Source organism: Perognathus longimembris, chromosome 11, assembly GCF_023159225.1.
Source record: "Perognathus longimembris pacificus isolate PPM17 chromosome 11, ASM2315922v1, whole genome shotgun sequence".
In the NCBI taxonomy this organism is placed as follows: domain Eukaryota; kingdom Metazoa; phylum Chordata; class Mammalia; order Rodentia; family Heteromyidae; genus Perognathus; species Perognathus longimembris.
This window is the reverse complement of record NC_063171.1, coordinates 58,630,026-58,646,754: the sequence shown is the minus strand read 5'-3', so window position 1 is coordinate 58,646,754 and position 16,729 is coordinate 58,630,026. Positions and strand designations below refer to the sequence as shown.

At 43.1% G+C, this 16,729-nt stretch overlaps 1 protein-coding gene across 5 annotated transcripts in view; it reads left to right on the top strand.

The window, feature by feature from the left end:
* The first annotated feature begins 2,342 nt into the window (after window positions 1-2,342).
* The window catches only part of Mdm4 (MDM4 regulator of p53), a 31,228-nt gene continuing 16,841 nt past the window's right edge, over window positions 2,343-16,729 (top strand). For 3 of the 5 annotated variants that reach the window (XR_007212549.1, XM_048357143.1, XM_048357141.1), the window contains exons 1-5: window positions 2,343-2,469; window positions 8,858-8,966; window positions 11,745-11,819; window positions 14,205-14,338; window positions 16,076-16,131. Coding sequence is in view for 4 of the 5 variants with exons in the window: in XM_048357143.1 (XP_048213100.1) it covers window positions 8,889-8,966; window positions 11,745-11,819; window positions 14,205-14,338; window positions 16,076-16,131 (343 nt within the window). In the remaining variant the exon portion in view is untranslated. Of the gene's footprint in view, window positions 2,470-8,187; window positions 8,439-8,857; window positions 8,967-11,744; window positions 11,820-14,204; window positions 14,339-16,075; window positions 16,132-16,729 lie in introns of those variants that run through there. The other 2 variants (XM_048357142.1, XM_048357144.1) reach the window with 2 other exon arrangements.

Here is a 16,729-nt window from a genome sequence, read left to right as displayed (position 1 = left end):
GACAGTCAGCGCTTAGGCCTTGAGTTCAAGCCCCATGACTCATGACTGCACTGTCCCCACTGCCCCCCCATAGATTCAGTGATAGGGCCATAACATTGTTGAAATTGAAACAATAAAATTGATTGCTATGTCACAACATGCACAAAAGTCAATTATAAACAGATAAATGGTCTAAATGTGAAAAGCAAATCTTTGGAGCTTTTAGAAGACATGAGCATGTCCTTATAACCTAAAGACAGAGAAGAATCTTTTAGTAAAATATATTAAAAGCAGGATGCCCGTTGGCTCATGCCTGTAATCCCAAGCTACTTAAGAGGCTGTGATCAGAGGACTGACGTTCAAACCCAGCCTGGGAAGGAAAGGCTGTGAGATTCTTATCTCCAGTGAACCATGAAAAGTCCAGAATTAGAACTGTGGCTCAAGTGGTAAAGCACCAGCTTTGAGAGAAATAGCTAAGGACCTGGACACTATTCCTGAGCTTTCTTGCTCAAGGCTGGTGCTCTATGACTTCCAGCTTTTGGAGATCAATTCAAGATGAGTCTCTCATGGGACTTTCCTGCCCAGGTTGGCCATGATCCTCAGATCTCAGCTTCCTGAGTAGCTAGGATTATAAACATGAGCCACCAGTACCCAATAGTTGATCTGTTTTAAAATGCACAAATGGGGCTGGGAATATGGCCCAGGGGCAAGAGTGCTTGCCTTGTATACATGAAGCCCTGGGTTCAATTCCCCAGCACCACATATATAGAAAACGGCCAGAAGTGATGCTGTGGCTCAAGTGGCAGAGTGCTAGCCTTGAGCAGAAAGAAGCCAGGGACAGTGCTCAGGCCCTGAGTCCAAGGCCCAGGACTGGCAACAACAACAACAACAAAAATAATAAAATGCACAAATGAAGGGGATATTGTCCTGACCCTCCAGTGGAAGCTAAGAGAGTTACCTTCAACATTCCTTTGACCTAGTCAGTCTGACTTCTCCACTAACCAGGTTCCAGGGCTTGTTTTGGAAGCCTCTAGCTTGGTGCTTGGCATGCAGGTGTTGTGCAAATACTTGTAAACCCTAAACAAACTGAATTACATGAGAGTATCATAATACAAGACTCTAGGTGACAGTAGGTACATAAGTTAGCAAATACAATAAAAAAAGATACAAGTTCCTGCTTGAGAATTAAGGAAAGAAAACAGGTAATAATTATTTACTTGAAAAAGCTCTCTCTGTCCATTGTTTTTAGTGGTTGTGGATGGTAAACTAGCTGTGAGCAACACAAAAGGAAGGTTTTTGTATGTGCCAGTAATAGGGATTGAACTCAGGGTCTTGTACATCTGTCTAGCTTTTTCCCCTCAAGGATCGTGCTGTTATCACTTGAACCACAGGCTCCACTTCCCGGTTGTTAACTGGAGATTAAGAGTCTCCAGATTTGTCAGCCCCCGCTGGCTTCCGAGATCTCGGCCTCTTGAGTAGCTAAAATCACAAGGCCTGAGCCGTCAGCACCCAGCCAAGACCGATTTCTGTATTCCTTTTATAGAACTCTGAAGGTATAGTGAGAGATTCTGCCAGACGCAGAACAAGGTGCAGTGGTGCAAGTGAAGGTAGATATTGCTCGATTTTCCTTACTGTGGTTATGAATCTATGTCCGGGAAACACATTTCTAAATAAAACAGTCACTGTCTAGAAGATAGTAACCAGGGTGGTAAGTGGACTCTTTCTCACACACACTTTAAATACTTAAGGGGCTCTGGCCTGCAGAGAAAGAGAGGGTTGGGGAGGGAAAGGGGATGGTGCTTGTCTTCAAGTAACAGAATGACATTTAACGATGCTCTGTTCTCCCCAAGTCCAGACTTAAACCAGTCTACAAGGCAAACCATTTCAGCTCAGGTAAGCTTCACACTCAGAATTACCCTGCAATAAATGAAATACTTGGGTGTGGGGGTGGGTGTGGGGGTGGGGGCAGTCCCGTTAGGTACCCCCAGCACGTGGAAGACGCCCCAAGGAGCATTTATAGAAATGCAATCAGATCAGAAGACCTGGCTGGGAGATCCAAGTGACCTCTGTCTCTCGGTCGTTTGCGACTTGTTCGCTTTTTACCACCCATCTCCTGATTGCCCGCGGAACACTGAGGTCTCCTCTTCAGAAAGCGGCCCGCGTGCGCTCCGCAGCCAGCCCCGGGGGGAGCCAAAGGAAGCGATGCTGCCCGGGAGCACGCTAGGCAAGGCGGGGGTGGCGCCCGCCTCGAGCTCCGAGCCCTTCTAGCCCTCCAGTCCTCCAGCTGGGCCCTCTCTATGGTTCCCCCCCGGAAGCCTCACCGGAAGGCCCTCGGCGTCAGAGCGTGCGGGGGCGGTGGGAGGCCGGAAGTTGCGTCCTCAATACTCGCCGTTCCAAAATGCTGCTGAGGCCTTAGGCCGCGCGACTGACACTCTTTCCCTCCACCCCCCGGGGGCTCGGAGGGGGCGCGACCCATGGAGAGGCCGTAAGGTGTGGGGCTGTGGGGTTGGTCCGCGGGGTGCCCCGGAAGCTGGCCGGGGGGAGTGGGGTTGGGGGGGGGGCGCGGGCAGGGTCCCGGAGGAGCTGGCCGACCGGGAGGCTGGCGGGCCTCGGAGCGGACGGCGGGCGGGCGGGCGGGCGGGGCTTGCGGCGTGGGTGGCGGCGTCCGCGGGGCGGGCGGGAGGCCGGTGGGGGAGGGGAGGCGGCGGGCGGCGCGGAGGGAGGTGGGGTTACGGGAGGCCGGACCCCGAGTTCGGGGATGGGGCGCGGGGCACGGGCCGTAGGCCTGGGCATGCTCTGCGGGAAGCGGGAAGACGGGAGTGACCTTGCTTTTCTTGCTCCTTTGGGGTTATGCTCGCGCCTCCCGAAACTGAGTCTCTTTTGAGTTTGCTTCCCCTTCTTCCTCCCCTCCCACCCCCCCCCCCCCCCCGTGTTACTACTCTGGACTTGGGCTCTGTCTCAGCCTTTTGCTGAATGAAGGCTGGTGCTCTACCACTTGAGCCACAGATCCACTTGGTCTTTTTGGTGCTTCACTGGAGATGAGTCTTCGGGACTTTTCCTGCCCCGACTGGGTTTGAACTGCGACCCTCACGTCCCAGCCTCTCGAGTAGCTAGGACTACAGGTGCGAGCCACCCAGCCCCTAGTAGAATGTATTTTTTGACTCTCCTCCCCCATGTATTTTAATCAGCACACTTTCCAGTGATTCTTGGACACCCTGAAATTTGCAAGCTACTATTTTAAAGCGACACCGAGAGAAATTAATTGCTATTCTTTAGCGTGTTCAGGAAAAGACCTTTCCTGGTGAGGTAGCGCCTCCAAACTTTTTGTTTATTTGTTTTGTTTTTGTTGCCAGTCTTGGGCTTGGACTCAGGGCCTGAGCACTGTCCCTTGCTTCTTTCTGCTCAAGGCTAGCACTCTGCCACTTGAGCCACAGCGCCCCTTCTGGCTTTTATCTATATATGTGGTGCTGAGGAATTGAACCCAGGGTTTCATGTATAGGAGCACTTTACCATTAGGCCATATTCCCAGCCCCTCCTCCAAACTTTTTGGATGTAGGCCTGTGGAAGAAGTATCTGCCAAAGACATTTGGAATCTTGTTACTGCTAAGTCTCATTTTAAGGTTAGTCCCTGCCCTCATGTTTTGCTGATAGAAGGTATCTTAAGTTAAATGTACTTATAATTCAATATTCTGTCTGTTTCACTGTACTAGTCAGGATAACGTTGTTTTTTTAAAAAAGTACAGTAAACCAGGCATTAGTGGCTCACACCTGTAATCTTAACTATTCAGGAAGCTGAGATCTGAGTATTGCTGTTTGAAGCCAGCCTGGACAGTAAAGTCAGCGAGACATTTTTCTAATTAACCACCCAAAAGCTGTAAGTGGAAGTGTGGCTCAAGTAGTAGAGCTCCAGCCTAGAATGGGACAGTGCCCAGGCTCTTAAGTTCAAGCCTCAGTAGCAGCACAAAAAATAAAAACAAGATTTTTATTAATATACACTGATTGTACAGAGGATTCATTGCGGCATTTCCACACATATACGCAATGCACCCTTTATAATTCATCCCCCACACTACTCTTCCTCATTCTGTTCTCCCCCTCAAATTTTAATCATGACCTCTAGTGGAAAAAAAACTTTTGCATTATGATCAGTTACATAACAATTTTTATTTTATTAGTGTGACCTGTTTCATACAGGATGGGTGGTGGTCAAGGCTTTATGCTTTATAGCGGGGCACCAATGGCTCAGTCCTATAATCCTATCTACTCCACAGGTTGAGATCTGAGGCTTGTGGTTCAAAGCCAGCCCAGGTAGAAAAAGTCCATGAGACTTTTAGCACCAATTAAGCACCGAAAAGCTGGAAGTGGAACTGTGGCCTAAGTGGTAGAGTGCTAGCCTTAAGCAAAAAAACTCAGAAACAGCACCCAGTTCTGAGGTCAAGCCCCCAGGACTGGAACCTAAAAAAAAGGAAAAAAGATTTTTGGCTTCTGTTGCCAGAGTGCTGAAGTTTGATTTGGTGTAAGTTATCTTCTCCAGTTCCTTGTTCTCAAAACAAGTTTGGATCTGTCTGAAGATCACATTGAGTATTGTGTGTAATGTAATTTAGAGAGTGCCTGACACAAAGATGCTTAATTATAAGTGTTGGCTATTCTTTTCTTTTTTTTTTTTTTCCAATCCTGGGGCCTGAACTCAGAGCTTGGGCACTGTCCCTGAGCTTCTGTTGCTCAAGACTAGCACTCTACCCCTTGAGCCACAGTGCCACTTCCAGCTTTTTATGCTTATGTGGTACTGACGAATCGAATCTAGGGCTTCATGCATGCTAGGTAAGCACTCTACCGCTAAGCCATATTCTCAGCCCCCGTTGGCTATTCTTGTATAATGGAAACAGGCTCCACAGTATAAAAGTTGACTTTATTATGCACTATTTTGCTTTCTTTTCCACTTATTTAGGGAGGAGTACAGGCCAGTTGGGGCACAAATTGCAGCTTGAAAATAGTCCTAAAAAATGCTGAAAGGGAAGTAGTAGAGGAGCCAGACAGGTTCAAGAAATTAAATTCATCATTGGGCTTGGGGGATGTTGAGTGGTAGAATGGAGACTTGGAGAACACCAACATGAAATGAGCAGCAAGTTGGAGACAGATCACAAAAGCCTATACACCATACCTACTAAGTGTCCAGAAATGGAGGTGTCTACTGTAACGGGATGAAAACCGGAGTCTCTACATTTTTGAACACATTGGCTGTGCTACAAGTTAAATTGGCATAAGATATGAACAGGGAGCAAACTCAATTATGTACATATGCACAGATGCTCACAAAATAGAACTCCGAAGTTCTTATGATTGAACCTCCTGTAGGAAACAACATTGGGGATTGGAGCTTCGTGGCATGGTGATGCAAGTTATAGGACTGTGAGGGGAGTGGTTTCATGGTGAATAAAGGTTATGCAGATAAAATCTCAGAAAATAAAAATTATCTCACTAGGCCTCTTTCTAGTACAGATACTTTACTGTTGCAGATTTCTTTTCTGATGATTTGTTTGTTTAAAGATAGCCACAGCCAGGCACTGGTGTCTCACACCTGTAATCCTAGGTTCTCGTGAGGCTGAGATCTGAGAATTATAGTTCAAAGCCAGCCTGGGCAGGAAAGTCTGTGAGAGACTTATCTCTGATTAACCACCAGAAAACCAGAAGTCGTGCTGTGGCTCAAGTGGTAGATAGAGCACTAGCTTCGAGCTTAAGAGCTCTGGGACAGTGCCCAGGCCCAGAGTTCAAGCCCTATGACTGACCAAACAAAAAACAGAAAGAAAGAAAAAAAATAGCTACAGTTTTTCAGGATAACCAGCTCAAAAATTTCCAGAACAGTTCAGAGTGTTCACACCTTCCTAGCTACTGAAGAGGCTAAGGCAGGACAATTACTGGAGCTCAAGAGTTCAAGGCTATCCTGGGCCATCTAGATCATAAATAAATACAAATAAAATTTAAAAAATTGCCAAAGACATCTTTTACACTGGCACATTCTTGTCTCCTAACAGCCATTTTAGTATATTTAGGGGTCATGTGTCCTGAACTCAGTGATTACTGCCTACAAGACACACATGAGATAAAGATGATCAAGTTCTGTGGTCTTGTTTATTGCCTTAAAAAAAGACACATCCCACATTTTGAAATTAGGTGCTATCTTGCTAAAGTTCTTAACGGAGACTGAGCCCTAAACGTGTTGGATCTATGTTATCTCCAGGTAGAACACCTATGGACACTGTAGTGTCTACAGTAAAATTGGTTGCTGGTGGGGATAAATCACCACAATTCTGTTACCAAAGTTCATAGAAGGTTTCTATATTGATAGGAGTATGAGACAGGATAGATTGGGAAATTAAAATGAATGAATATTGAAAGGGTCGGAGTTTGACATTAGAACCAGGAAATAATATGAAAACAAACACACAAAAAAAACACCCAAAATAGAGTAGGACTAGGAGACTTAAAGTTGGTATGTGAATCTGCCTTGTCCTCTGAGACAAATTGTAAACTTCCCCTAGTTGGCAGATGCATTGCTGTGTTTTAGATGGGCCTAGCTCACATCTTAAGCTTTAGAAATAACAGCACCTATCTTACTCACCCAACTTACAGTAAAGGCATGCAGTTTTTCAGTGAATATAAACTTCACTTTGCCACTTCAATTGAGCGCATGGACTTTATCCCTTGATCTTGGGTCACGATTTCCCACTCCCCCCCCACTTCCTGCTTTTTTTGTGTTTGTACTGGGGTTTGAACTCTGGGTCTGGGTGCTGCTATGCCTGAGCTTCTTTACTCAAGGCTGCTGTTCTACCACTTGAGCCACAGTTCCACTTCAGCTTTTTGCTGGTTCACTGGAGGTAAGAGTCTCATGGACTTTCCTACCCTGTCCTTGCTGGCTTTGAACTATGATTCTCAACCTTCTGAACAGCTAGCCCCAAGCAGATTCTCCTACCTGGTTAAGTCTCCACCCAATTACCTGGGTAACCAGCAGACAGGGAGGCAATTACCTCCTCCTTTCCCGAGGTCACAGCCTAATCCACCTGGCCACACCCCCCCTGCCCTAGATAAGGCAGGTCAGGTGGGGGTCACCCCTTCTCTCTGGCCATGCCCACGCATCACCTGGGCCACAGGCCAGCAGTTTGGTAATAAACTTTTCTCTTCTGCCTGAATACTGCCTGGCGTTCTCCTTTATCGGCTACCTACTTAACCTAACAGTGGGGATACAGGCTTGAGCCACTGACACCTGGCTTCCATTTTCTTTTTGAGAGGTGTTCTTGCAAAATTAAGGTTAGGGAAACAGCAAATCTGGTTAGCACAACTGGTCATCATGTGGGGTGACTGAGCATTCCACATCAGCTGAGATGTGATATATGACCTGGGGATTAAAAATATGTTTTTTACCCATATAGACAATATTCAGGGTACTCGGATGTAATACAGTGGTAGTAAGGGTACAGCCACAGGAAGGGACTACAAGAGAAACAAAACTAGATAAACCACTCAGTCAAACAAGGAAAAAAAAAGTAGTACGAGTTCACATGGCATGTTGAGAATAATTAAAACAGTGGTATAATTCTTGTTTCCGTAACATGGAGTTCATTTCACTTGGCATGTTTTTTCTTGGTTATTTTCTGATTGCACTTGGGTAAAAAAATCTACCTAATGAATCTCTGAGTAGAGTGGGCTTAAGTGTTTTCTTAGGAGATGAATTCAATGGGAAGGTAGCTGAAGCAGGTAGAGTGTAGTAAGAAGCGGTAGATTTTACATGCCAAAGAGTGGGAGATTTTGTTAGCTTCTGCTAAGCACATCTGTAGGCTGTTTTCGCTCTTTTATGTGGCTTGTTAAAAGTCACACCTTTCACCAATTGTCATCTATTTACTAGAAAAAAAGCCTGAAGGCAAACTCAAACAGGCTTATTTAAAAATACACAGTGGAGAAATTTAAACCTTATATGCTTCACTTGGTGTTCCTCTCCTCCCTCCTTCCTATAAGTGTCCATATTGCAGGTATGTAGTTGCCAAGTTCTTTTTAGGTTTGGCACACTTAAAAGCTGTTGTAACTGGGGCTGAAAATGAGTCACTTTTCTGTGGCCCCTTGTCAAGACTTGTTACAACATGTTGCCTAGGTTTTCCTTGAAGTGCTTTGGAATCTTGGTAATTCTCCCCCCCCCCCCCCCCCTGGGCTGTCTTTTCCAGGGCACCGCCTACTGGAGGAGATAATGTACCACCTGGTAGCCAGTAAGGAAAGATTGTAACCGACTTTCAGCTGAACCATTTACTCATTAACATCAGCATGGAGGGTGGAACAAGCCCAAACTTGTTTCCATTTCATGCTGCATAGATGGCTTGTGGTTTTAAGTGCTTAAGGAATATATATCTAAACTTTAATTTTTGATTTGAAATTTCTTCTTGCTGGATCCGTCTAGAAGGCGACCAAAATAGGTATGGGAAACCTCAGCATGAGCATGTTGCATTTGTATAAAGTTCTCTGAATTATGCATATCTTTAATACTTGGTGACATGTTGACTGCTTTTTAAAATGCTAAAGACAGTTTTTTTTTCTTTTTACTGGTACTGGGTCTGGAACTCAGCTCCTAGATGTGATTCCTTAACTTTTTTCACTCAAAGTTGGCGCTCTACCACTTGAGCCACATGTTTATTTCTGGCCTTTTGCTGGTTAATTGAAAAATAGAGCGTCTCATGAACTTTCTGGCCCTGGCTGGCTTTAAAACATGGATCCTCAGATCTCAGTCTCCTAAGTAGCCAGGCTTACATGTGTGAGCCACAGAGGCCTGGATTAAAGGAGGATTTTTCAAGTTTAGATTATGGTGTGTAAATATGTTTTTGTTTTTTTTTTTTAGTTATCAGCAGATTGCAATATTAGCTGCCACAATGACATCACATTCCACTTCTGCCCAGTGTTCAACATCTGACAGTCCTTGCAGAATCTCTCCTGAACAAATCAGTCAGGTAAGTAACTTTTGGTGTTTCTGTTTTGTTTATTTTTAAGAAATTAAATTGGGTCATGTAACTGACTACTGTTGCACAGAGTAGAAATGCTTGTATTTTAAAATGTTAGGGATGTGGGTAAACAGTAGCAATGTTCACCAATTTTAATTTATTATTGAGTAAATATTTGAAGGCCACAGATAACTCAGAATACATTTTGAAAGCATGGTATGCTCTTAGTTTAGGGGTGGCTAGTAGAGAATTTGGAATCAGGTTATGTAAATTTGTTTTCGGTCTATCCCTTTATTGTAATTAGTTTTTCTTTAAAAAAATAAATTTAAATTTAGCTAGAGTATTCTAACAAAGCAATCCAAACTTTATCTATCTTTAGGTATTTATAGTAAGATCTCTTGACCTTCCACATTCTTCCTCTTATAAAATCTTTGCCTGAAGGTGGGCGCTAGTGGCTTATTCCTGTAATCTTAGCTATTCTGGTAGCTGAGATCTGAGGATCATGATGTGAAGCCAGCTCGGGCAGGAAAGTCCTTGAGATTCCTTATGTCCAGTTAACCACCAGGAAACTGGAAGTGGGTGCTTTGGCTCAAAGTGGTAGAGTGCTAGCTTTGAGCGAAAAAGTTCAGGGACAGTGCCCAGGCTTTGAGTTCAAGCCCCATTACAAAAAAAAAAAATCTTTCCCTGAGATTTGGTGTGTCCTGTTAGATCTTTTTCTATAACATACTGTGTTAATGTATGGTACCTCAATATATGAAGAAGGTAGGATTTGAAATTGGTGAGGAAGAAATGTGGCATATACCAGTGTTTTTGTGAAAACTGACTATGAATTCAGTAGCAGTGCTTGCTTGAGTGCTCTTCTCCTCTCCTCTTTCCTCTCCTCCTTACTGCCTCCAAAAGACATGATGGAATTAGGAGATTGCCAGCTGAGATTGCATAGCATGAAATAAGCCATGTGTGATTATCAGAACGTAAGTTCACCTATATGAATACTGACATAGAAGGCAAACTTCCTCAGCTATAACAGATGAGAGAGATCTTGAAAGGTCTCCAAAACTGAAAGGTAGTACACATATGCTGATAATTTTTACTTTAGGCATAGTTGAGTCAGATTCTTTAAGTTTGTCACATGGGTCATCCTGATGCTTATTTTATTGACACAAGATTGTATCTGAGACCCACCAGCCTGCTTTATTTTTCATGTATGGCTGATGTGGCTGATTCCATTCTATATGTTTTCTTTTTAGACACTAAAACCTTCCCAGTTAGAAGAACTTTTTTTGCCAGTCCTGGGGCTTGAATTCATGGCATGGACATTGTCCTTGAGTTTCTTTTGCTGAAAGCTAGTGCTCAGCCACTTGAATCACAGCGCCACTTCTGGCTTTTTCTGTTTATGTGATTCTGAGGTCTTCTAGGTTTTTTTTTTTTTGTAGTTTATTGGAGATGAGAGTCTTACAGACTTTTCTGGCTGGCTTTGAACCTTGATCTTCAGATCTCACTTAGCCTCCTGAGTAGCTAAGATGTGAGCCACCACTTAGAAAGCTCTAGAGCTTTCTTATCTACTGATAATTTAATTAGAGTTATATGTAGGGTTATACTCAGGATATGTTCAGAGGTGTGAAGTATGTACGTGTTACTAAATAGTAATAGCTGCCTCCTTGTTGGTTGTCACTACTAGTTTATTGTTGAAGCTTCCAGTTTTTTGCCTTACTCAACTCTCCTGATAGCTAGCTTGGAATGGCATTTCTTTTTTCTTTCTTTGTTGCCAGTACTGGGCCTTGGACTCAGGACCTGAGCACTGTCCCTGGCTTCTTTTTGCTCAAGGCTAGCACACTGCCACTTGAGCCACAGCAGCACTTCTGGCCGTTTTCTATACATGTGGTGCTGGGGAATCAAACCCAGGGTTTCATGTATATGAGGCAAGTACTCTTGCCACTAGGCCATATTCCCAGCCTCTGGAATGGCATTTCATGCACACTTTGATACCTGGATAGTTTACTTTTGTCTGCTTTTTTTGTTTAATCTTCAAAAGAAAGTAAAAGATACCTTTATGTTTGTGTGTGTGTGTGTGTGCGCGCGTGAGCGCACACATGCGCATGAACACTTTTGTGTGCTAGTCTTAGAGCTTGAACTTAGAACCTGAACGCTGTCCCTTGAGCTTTGTTTTCCCCTCAAGGCTTGTGCTTTACCACTTGAGCCACAGCTCCATTTTTTAATATTTGCTAGTTAAGGGGAGATAAGAATCTCATGGACGGACGGGGCTGGGGATATGGCCTAGTGGCAAGAGTGCTTGCCTCGTATACGTGAGGCCCTGGGTTCAATTCCCCAGCACCACATATACAGAAAACAGCCAGAAGTGGCACTGTGGCTCAAGTGGCAGAGTGCTAGCCTTGAGCAAAAAGAAGCCAGGGACAGTGCTCAGGCCCTGAGTCCAAGCCCAGGACTGGCCAAAAAAAAAAAAAAAAAAAAATCTCATGGACTTTGCTGCCTGGGCTGGCTTTGAACCATGATCCTCAGATCTCATACTTCTGAGTAGCTAGGATAATAGGCATGAGCCCTGGCACCTGGCTAGGAGATTTAAAAACAATTTTTTTTTTATGCTGGTCTTGGGGCTTCAACTCAGGGCTTTTTTTTTTTCCTGATTGAAGATAAGACTCTGGGGGATTTGTCTCCTCACTGGCTGCGAACTCCTCCTGAGTAGCTAGGATTACAGGTGTGAGCCAAGTGCACTCAGCTACAAATCTTAATTGAAAGGTAAATAGCAGATTTATTTTATGTGTGCATCAGGTACGACCAAAACCGCCACTTTTGAAGATACTCCAAGCAGCAGGCGCACAAGGTGAAATGTTCACTGTAAAAGAGGTAAGCCATCAAAGAAAATAGTGTTTTAAGAGCATTTGAGATATAGAAGCCAGCAAACACAAAGCTGAAATCAGTGCTGAGAGAGGAGTTTCTACTTCTGAGGTATTGGAGAAACAACTTTTGTTTTCTTAAAGATTGTCACTTCATGTTAATCCCTTTCTTATGGTTCCTTTTGAAGTGATAAGGATTAACCTCAAATTCTTTGATCTGAGAGTTAAAACGTAAGATATACAGATTAAGAGATGACATTAGTTATTACAAGTTATGCTGCTAGGCAGGAATTTGATGTAGTTTTTCATGAGATGAGTGCTTTACCACTAGGACATATTCCCAGCCCAACTATGTCAGATAATCTTTGAGCACTATGAGTTAATTTAAACACTTTTGCATTTAGATAACATTTAGCATTTAAAATTTTTTTATAAAGGCAAATTGAATTTCTTAAGTGGACAAGACTTAGGATGAAAATGTAGAATAGAAACCTAATCCTTTCTAAATAGAATGAATAAGATTTTCAAGTGTGTGTGTGTCCATCCTGGGGCTTAAACTCAGGGCCTAGGTGTTGTCCCTGAGATTTTTTTTTCTTTCTTTCTTTTTTTGCTAGGCCTGGGCCTTGGAGTCAGGGCCTGAGCACTGTCCCTGGCTTCTTTTTGCTCAAGGCTAGCACTCTGCCACTTGAGCCACAGTGCCACTTCTGGTTGTTTTCTATAGATGTGGTGCTGGGGAATTGAACCCAGGGCTTCTTGTATACAAGGCACTCTTGCCACTAGGCCATATTCCCAGCCCGAGGTGATTTATTTATTTATTTTTCTTAAGGGGTTTTCTTAAGGGATAGTACTCTACTGCTTGAGCTACAGTTCTACTTCTGGTTTTTTTTGGGGGGGGCGGTTAATTGGAGAGAATTATCTCACAGACATTTTTGCCTGGGTTGGCATTGAACTATGTTCTTCAGGTCTCAGCCTCCTGAGTAGCTAGGATTATAGGCATGAGCCACTGGCACCCAGATTTCTTTCATTTCTTTTTTCTTTTTTTTGGTGCTGGTACTGGGGCTTGAACTCAAGGCCTAGTTGCTGTCCCTGAGCTTCCTTTGCTCAAGCCTAGTGTTCTACCATTTGAGCCACAGCACCACTTCTGGCTTTTTCTTTTCTTTTTTTTGTCAGTGGTGGGGCTTGAATTCTGGGCCTGGGGTGCTATCCCTGAGCTCTTTAGCTCAAGGCTAGCACTCTACCACTTGAATGCAGCTTCCAATTTTCTGGTGGTTAATTGGAGATAAGAGTCTCACAGAGGGCTGGGAATATGGCCTAGTGGTAAAGTGCTTGCCTCTTGTACATGAAGCCCTGGGTTTGATTCCTCAGCACCACATATATAGAAAAAGCAGTAGCGCTGTGGCTCAAGTGGTAGAGTGCTAGCTTTGAGCAAAAAGAAGCCAGAGACAGTGCTCAGGCCCTGAGTTCAAGCCCCAGGACTGGCAAAATAAAAACCCACAAAAAACAAAGAGTCTCACAGACTTTCCTGTCTGGGCTGGCTTTGAACCATGATCCTCAGATCTCAACCTCCTGAGTAGCTAGGATTATAGGCGTGAGCCACTAATTCCTGGCTGGCTTTGCTTTTTTTTTTTTTTAAGGCACTTAGAAGATCCACACCTATTAGTATTATTGCTCTCTCAATCCATTATGCCTCTCAAACAATCTGGAGGCATTTCACCTTCTATTACCATTCTCATATTTTCTCCCTTGTTTTTATTTTGTTTTTGCTGTGCTGGAACTCAAACCCAAGGCCTTTCATATACTTTCCACTACTGAGGGACATCCCCAGATCCTTCATTTATTTTATTTTATTTTTTTGTCCATTGTAGGACTTGAACTTGGCCTGGGCACTGTCCCTGAGCTGTTCATCTTAAGGCTACCACTCTACAACTTGAACCATTGCTCCACTCCAGTTTTCTGGTGGTTAGTTGGAGATAAGAGTCTCACGGACTTTCCTGCCTAGGCTGGCTTTGAACCTTGATCCTCAGATCTTAGCCTTCTGAGTAGCTAGGATTACATGCAAGAACCATGGTTTAAAACATACTCCTTTCATTTAGACTGGTAAGAAAACTCTTAAAGAGACACTAAGTAAATCATTACCTTGTTTCCTTATCAGATGTTTTGTTAATAAAATGTGTGTATCTTGTAAATGACCGGAAAGATAATGAGTGGACAGATAATGAGTGGATGAATCTAGTAGTTGGTAGTGACTATCTTGTTGTAGACCCTTGGACACTGTCAGTTTACAGGCTTGGGCAGTTTTCCTTTTCTCTAGAAACTGCTTTACTTACTCATAATTTATTGAATTAGGAGCAATTGCACAGATAATTTCATGGTGTTTGTTTTTTTTCCCATGCAGGTAATGCACTATCTAGGCCAGTATATAATGGTAAAGCAGCTTTATGATCAACAAGAGCAGCATATGGTATATTGTGGTGGAGATCTTTTGGGAGAACTACTAGGACGTGAGAGCTTTTCTGTGAAAGATCCAAGGTAAAAAGAGTGAAGGATTGCGTGTTTTGTTTTTGAGTGCTTATTCCTAATTGTAGATCTCCATAAGTTATTAGTGGTTATTTCTTGAGTCGAGTGTTTTAATGGCCTACATACATTATGTAGCCAGTGAGGCCCTGGCAGTACAGTAGTGAGCAAGACTAGAATTCTGACTAGATGGAGTTTAGAGAGTAGTGAGATACTCTTCCACCACACTCATTCAAATAATCACACTCATGCTTGGCAGAATTTCACTGTGGTAGTGCTATAAAAAAAGAGGATGGCTGGGAATGTGGCTTGGTGGTAAAGTGCTTGCCTTGCATGCATGAAGCCCTGGGTTTGATTCCTCAGCACCACATAAATAGAAAAAGCCAGAAGTGGTGCAGTAGCTCAAGTGGTAAGAGTGCTAGACTTGAGGAAAAAGGAAACCAGGGACAGTGCTCAGACCCTGAGTTCAAGCCCCAGGACTGGCAAAAAAGCAAAAACAAAAAAAGAGGAACATAAAGCAGGAGCTTTGTAGGATTTAGAGTGCTAAGGGGGTTCCTGAGGGAGTAAAATTTGAACTGAGTTGAAGAAACGCAGTTGGTCACAAAGGATTAGTTGAAGGACAGATTCAGATTGAAGATGATGTGTCCTGTCCTGGGTAGGAGCTTGATTGATGTAGCTAGGTCCAGACCTAGTAGTAGAGAGGGGAAGAATGAGCTGATGAGAAGGATGTTGTTTTTAAATGATGTAGCTGGGCAGTTTGAGGCTGATGATGAGTTCAATAACAATTGTAGTGGAGCCAAGTCTGCCCAATACCTCCAGTTTTATGGGACATATAGTCATTTTTTTTGTCCAGTTCAACTAGTAATTGAGAAGCCAGTGTTCTCTCTCTAGCCTACTCACCACTGCTTTCTTTGTGTGTGTGAGCATACGTACACGTGTGTTTGTGTGAGTATGCACACACACATGCCAGTACTGAGGTGTGAATTTAGGGCCTGGACACTTGTCCTTGAGCTTGTGCATTCAAGGTTAGCGTTCTACCTCTTGAACCAGAGCTCCACTTCTAACCTTTTTAGTGGTTAATTGGGATTAAATCTTAGATAAGTCTTACTGACTTTCCTGCCTGGGCTGGACTCAACCTTTAATCCCCAGATCTCAGCCTTCTGAGTAGCTAGGATTATTGGCATGAACTATCTGTGTCCGGATTCATAACTTCTTTCTTTTGGACTTTTTGTCTCTTACTCATCATCCCCTTACTCATCTCCTCCACTCTTATTTCCCAATGTAAATGTAAAATTTGACTCTTAGAAGGAAGGAAAAGCTTTCAAAGGAAATCTCTCCATTGAGTTACTGTTAGTGAAATAAAATGTAAATTGATCTTTTTTTTTCTTTTCTGACAGCTGATGCTTTACCACTTGAGCCACATCTCTACTTCCTTGATCCATTTTTTTTTTCCAGGTGGTTGTGTGGCTTGAACTCTGGGCCTGGGCACTGTCCCTGAGCTCTTCAGCACAAGGCTAAAATGCTCTACTACTTGGACACAGTAATACTTCCGATTTTCTGGTGGTTAATTGTAGATAAGAGTCTCATGGCCTTTCCTGTCTGGGCTGGCTTTGAACCATGATCCTCAGATCTCCGCCTTCTGAGTAGCTAGGATTATAGGCGTGAGCCACCAGCACCCAGCTTTACAGCTTCACTACTGTCTTTAGAATGGCATTTGGGGTTGTTAATTTTCTTTTCTAATTTCTTTAACAGCCCTCTCTATGATATGCTAAGAAAGAATCTTGTCACGTTACCCACCTCTACCACAGGTATGTCACATATTTCTTCAGTTGATTATCACAGCTTTGAGTTTAAGGGGCAAATGATGGGAAAGCAAGGGGGATTGAAATGAAAATGGAATGCTATCTTCTGTGTGACTAGGAGGGTTATAATTTGTCATACAGAATGTTATGTTAAATCTTTCACTGTGAAAGCATATTGAGAATAGAGATGCCTACCTTATAGACTTAATAACGATAAACATTGGATACTGAGACTAGAGATGCTTACCTCCTAAGACTTAGTAATTATAAACATTTGATCATACTTGTTTATATTGACATTAAAAACATCTCACAAATCAGAACTCTTCCTTCAAACAAAACTACATCATTATTGCATTCAGTAATAACACAATAAATATTCCATAATTCTATTTAATAAGTCTTCCCCAGTTACCTCAAAAATACCTTTTATTTTTGGATTGTTCTAGTCAGGAGCCAAAGTCCACATATCATATTTGGCTGATAATATGTCATAATTGTCTTCAGTCTACAAAACTTAACTATCTTCTTTTTGTGTGTTTTTTTGATTTGGGTTTACTTAACATTTTTATTAAATAATAAAACTTTGTCTTTAAAAAATGAC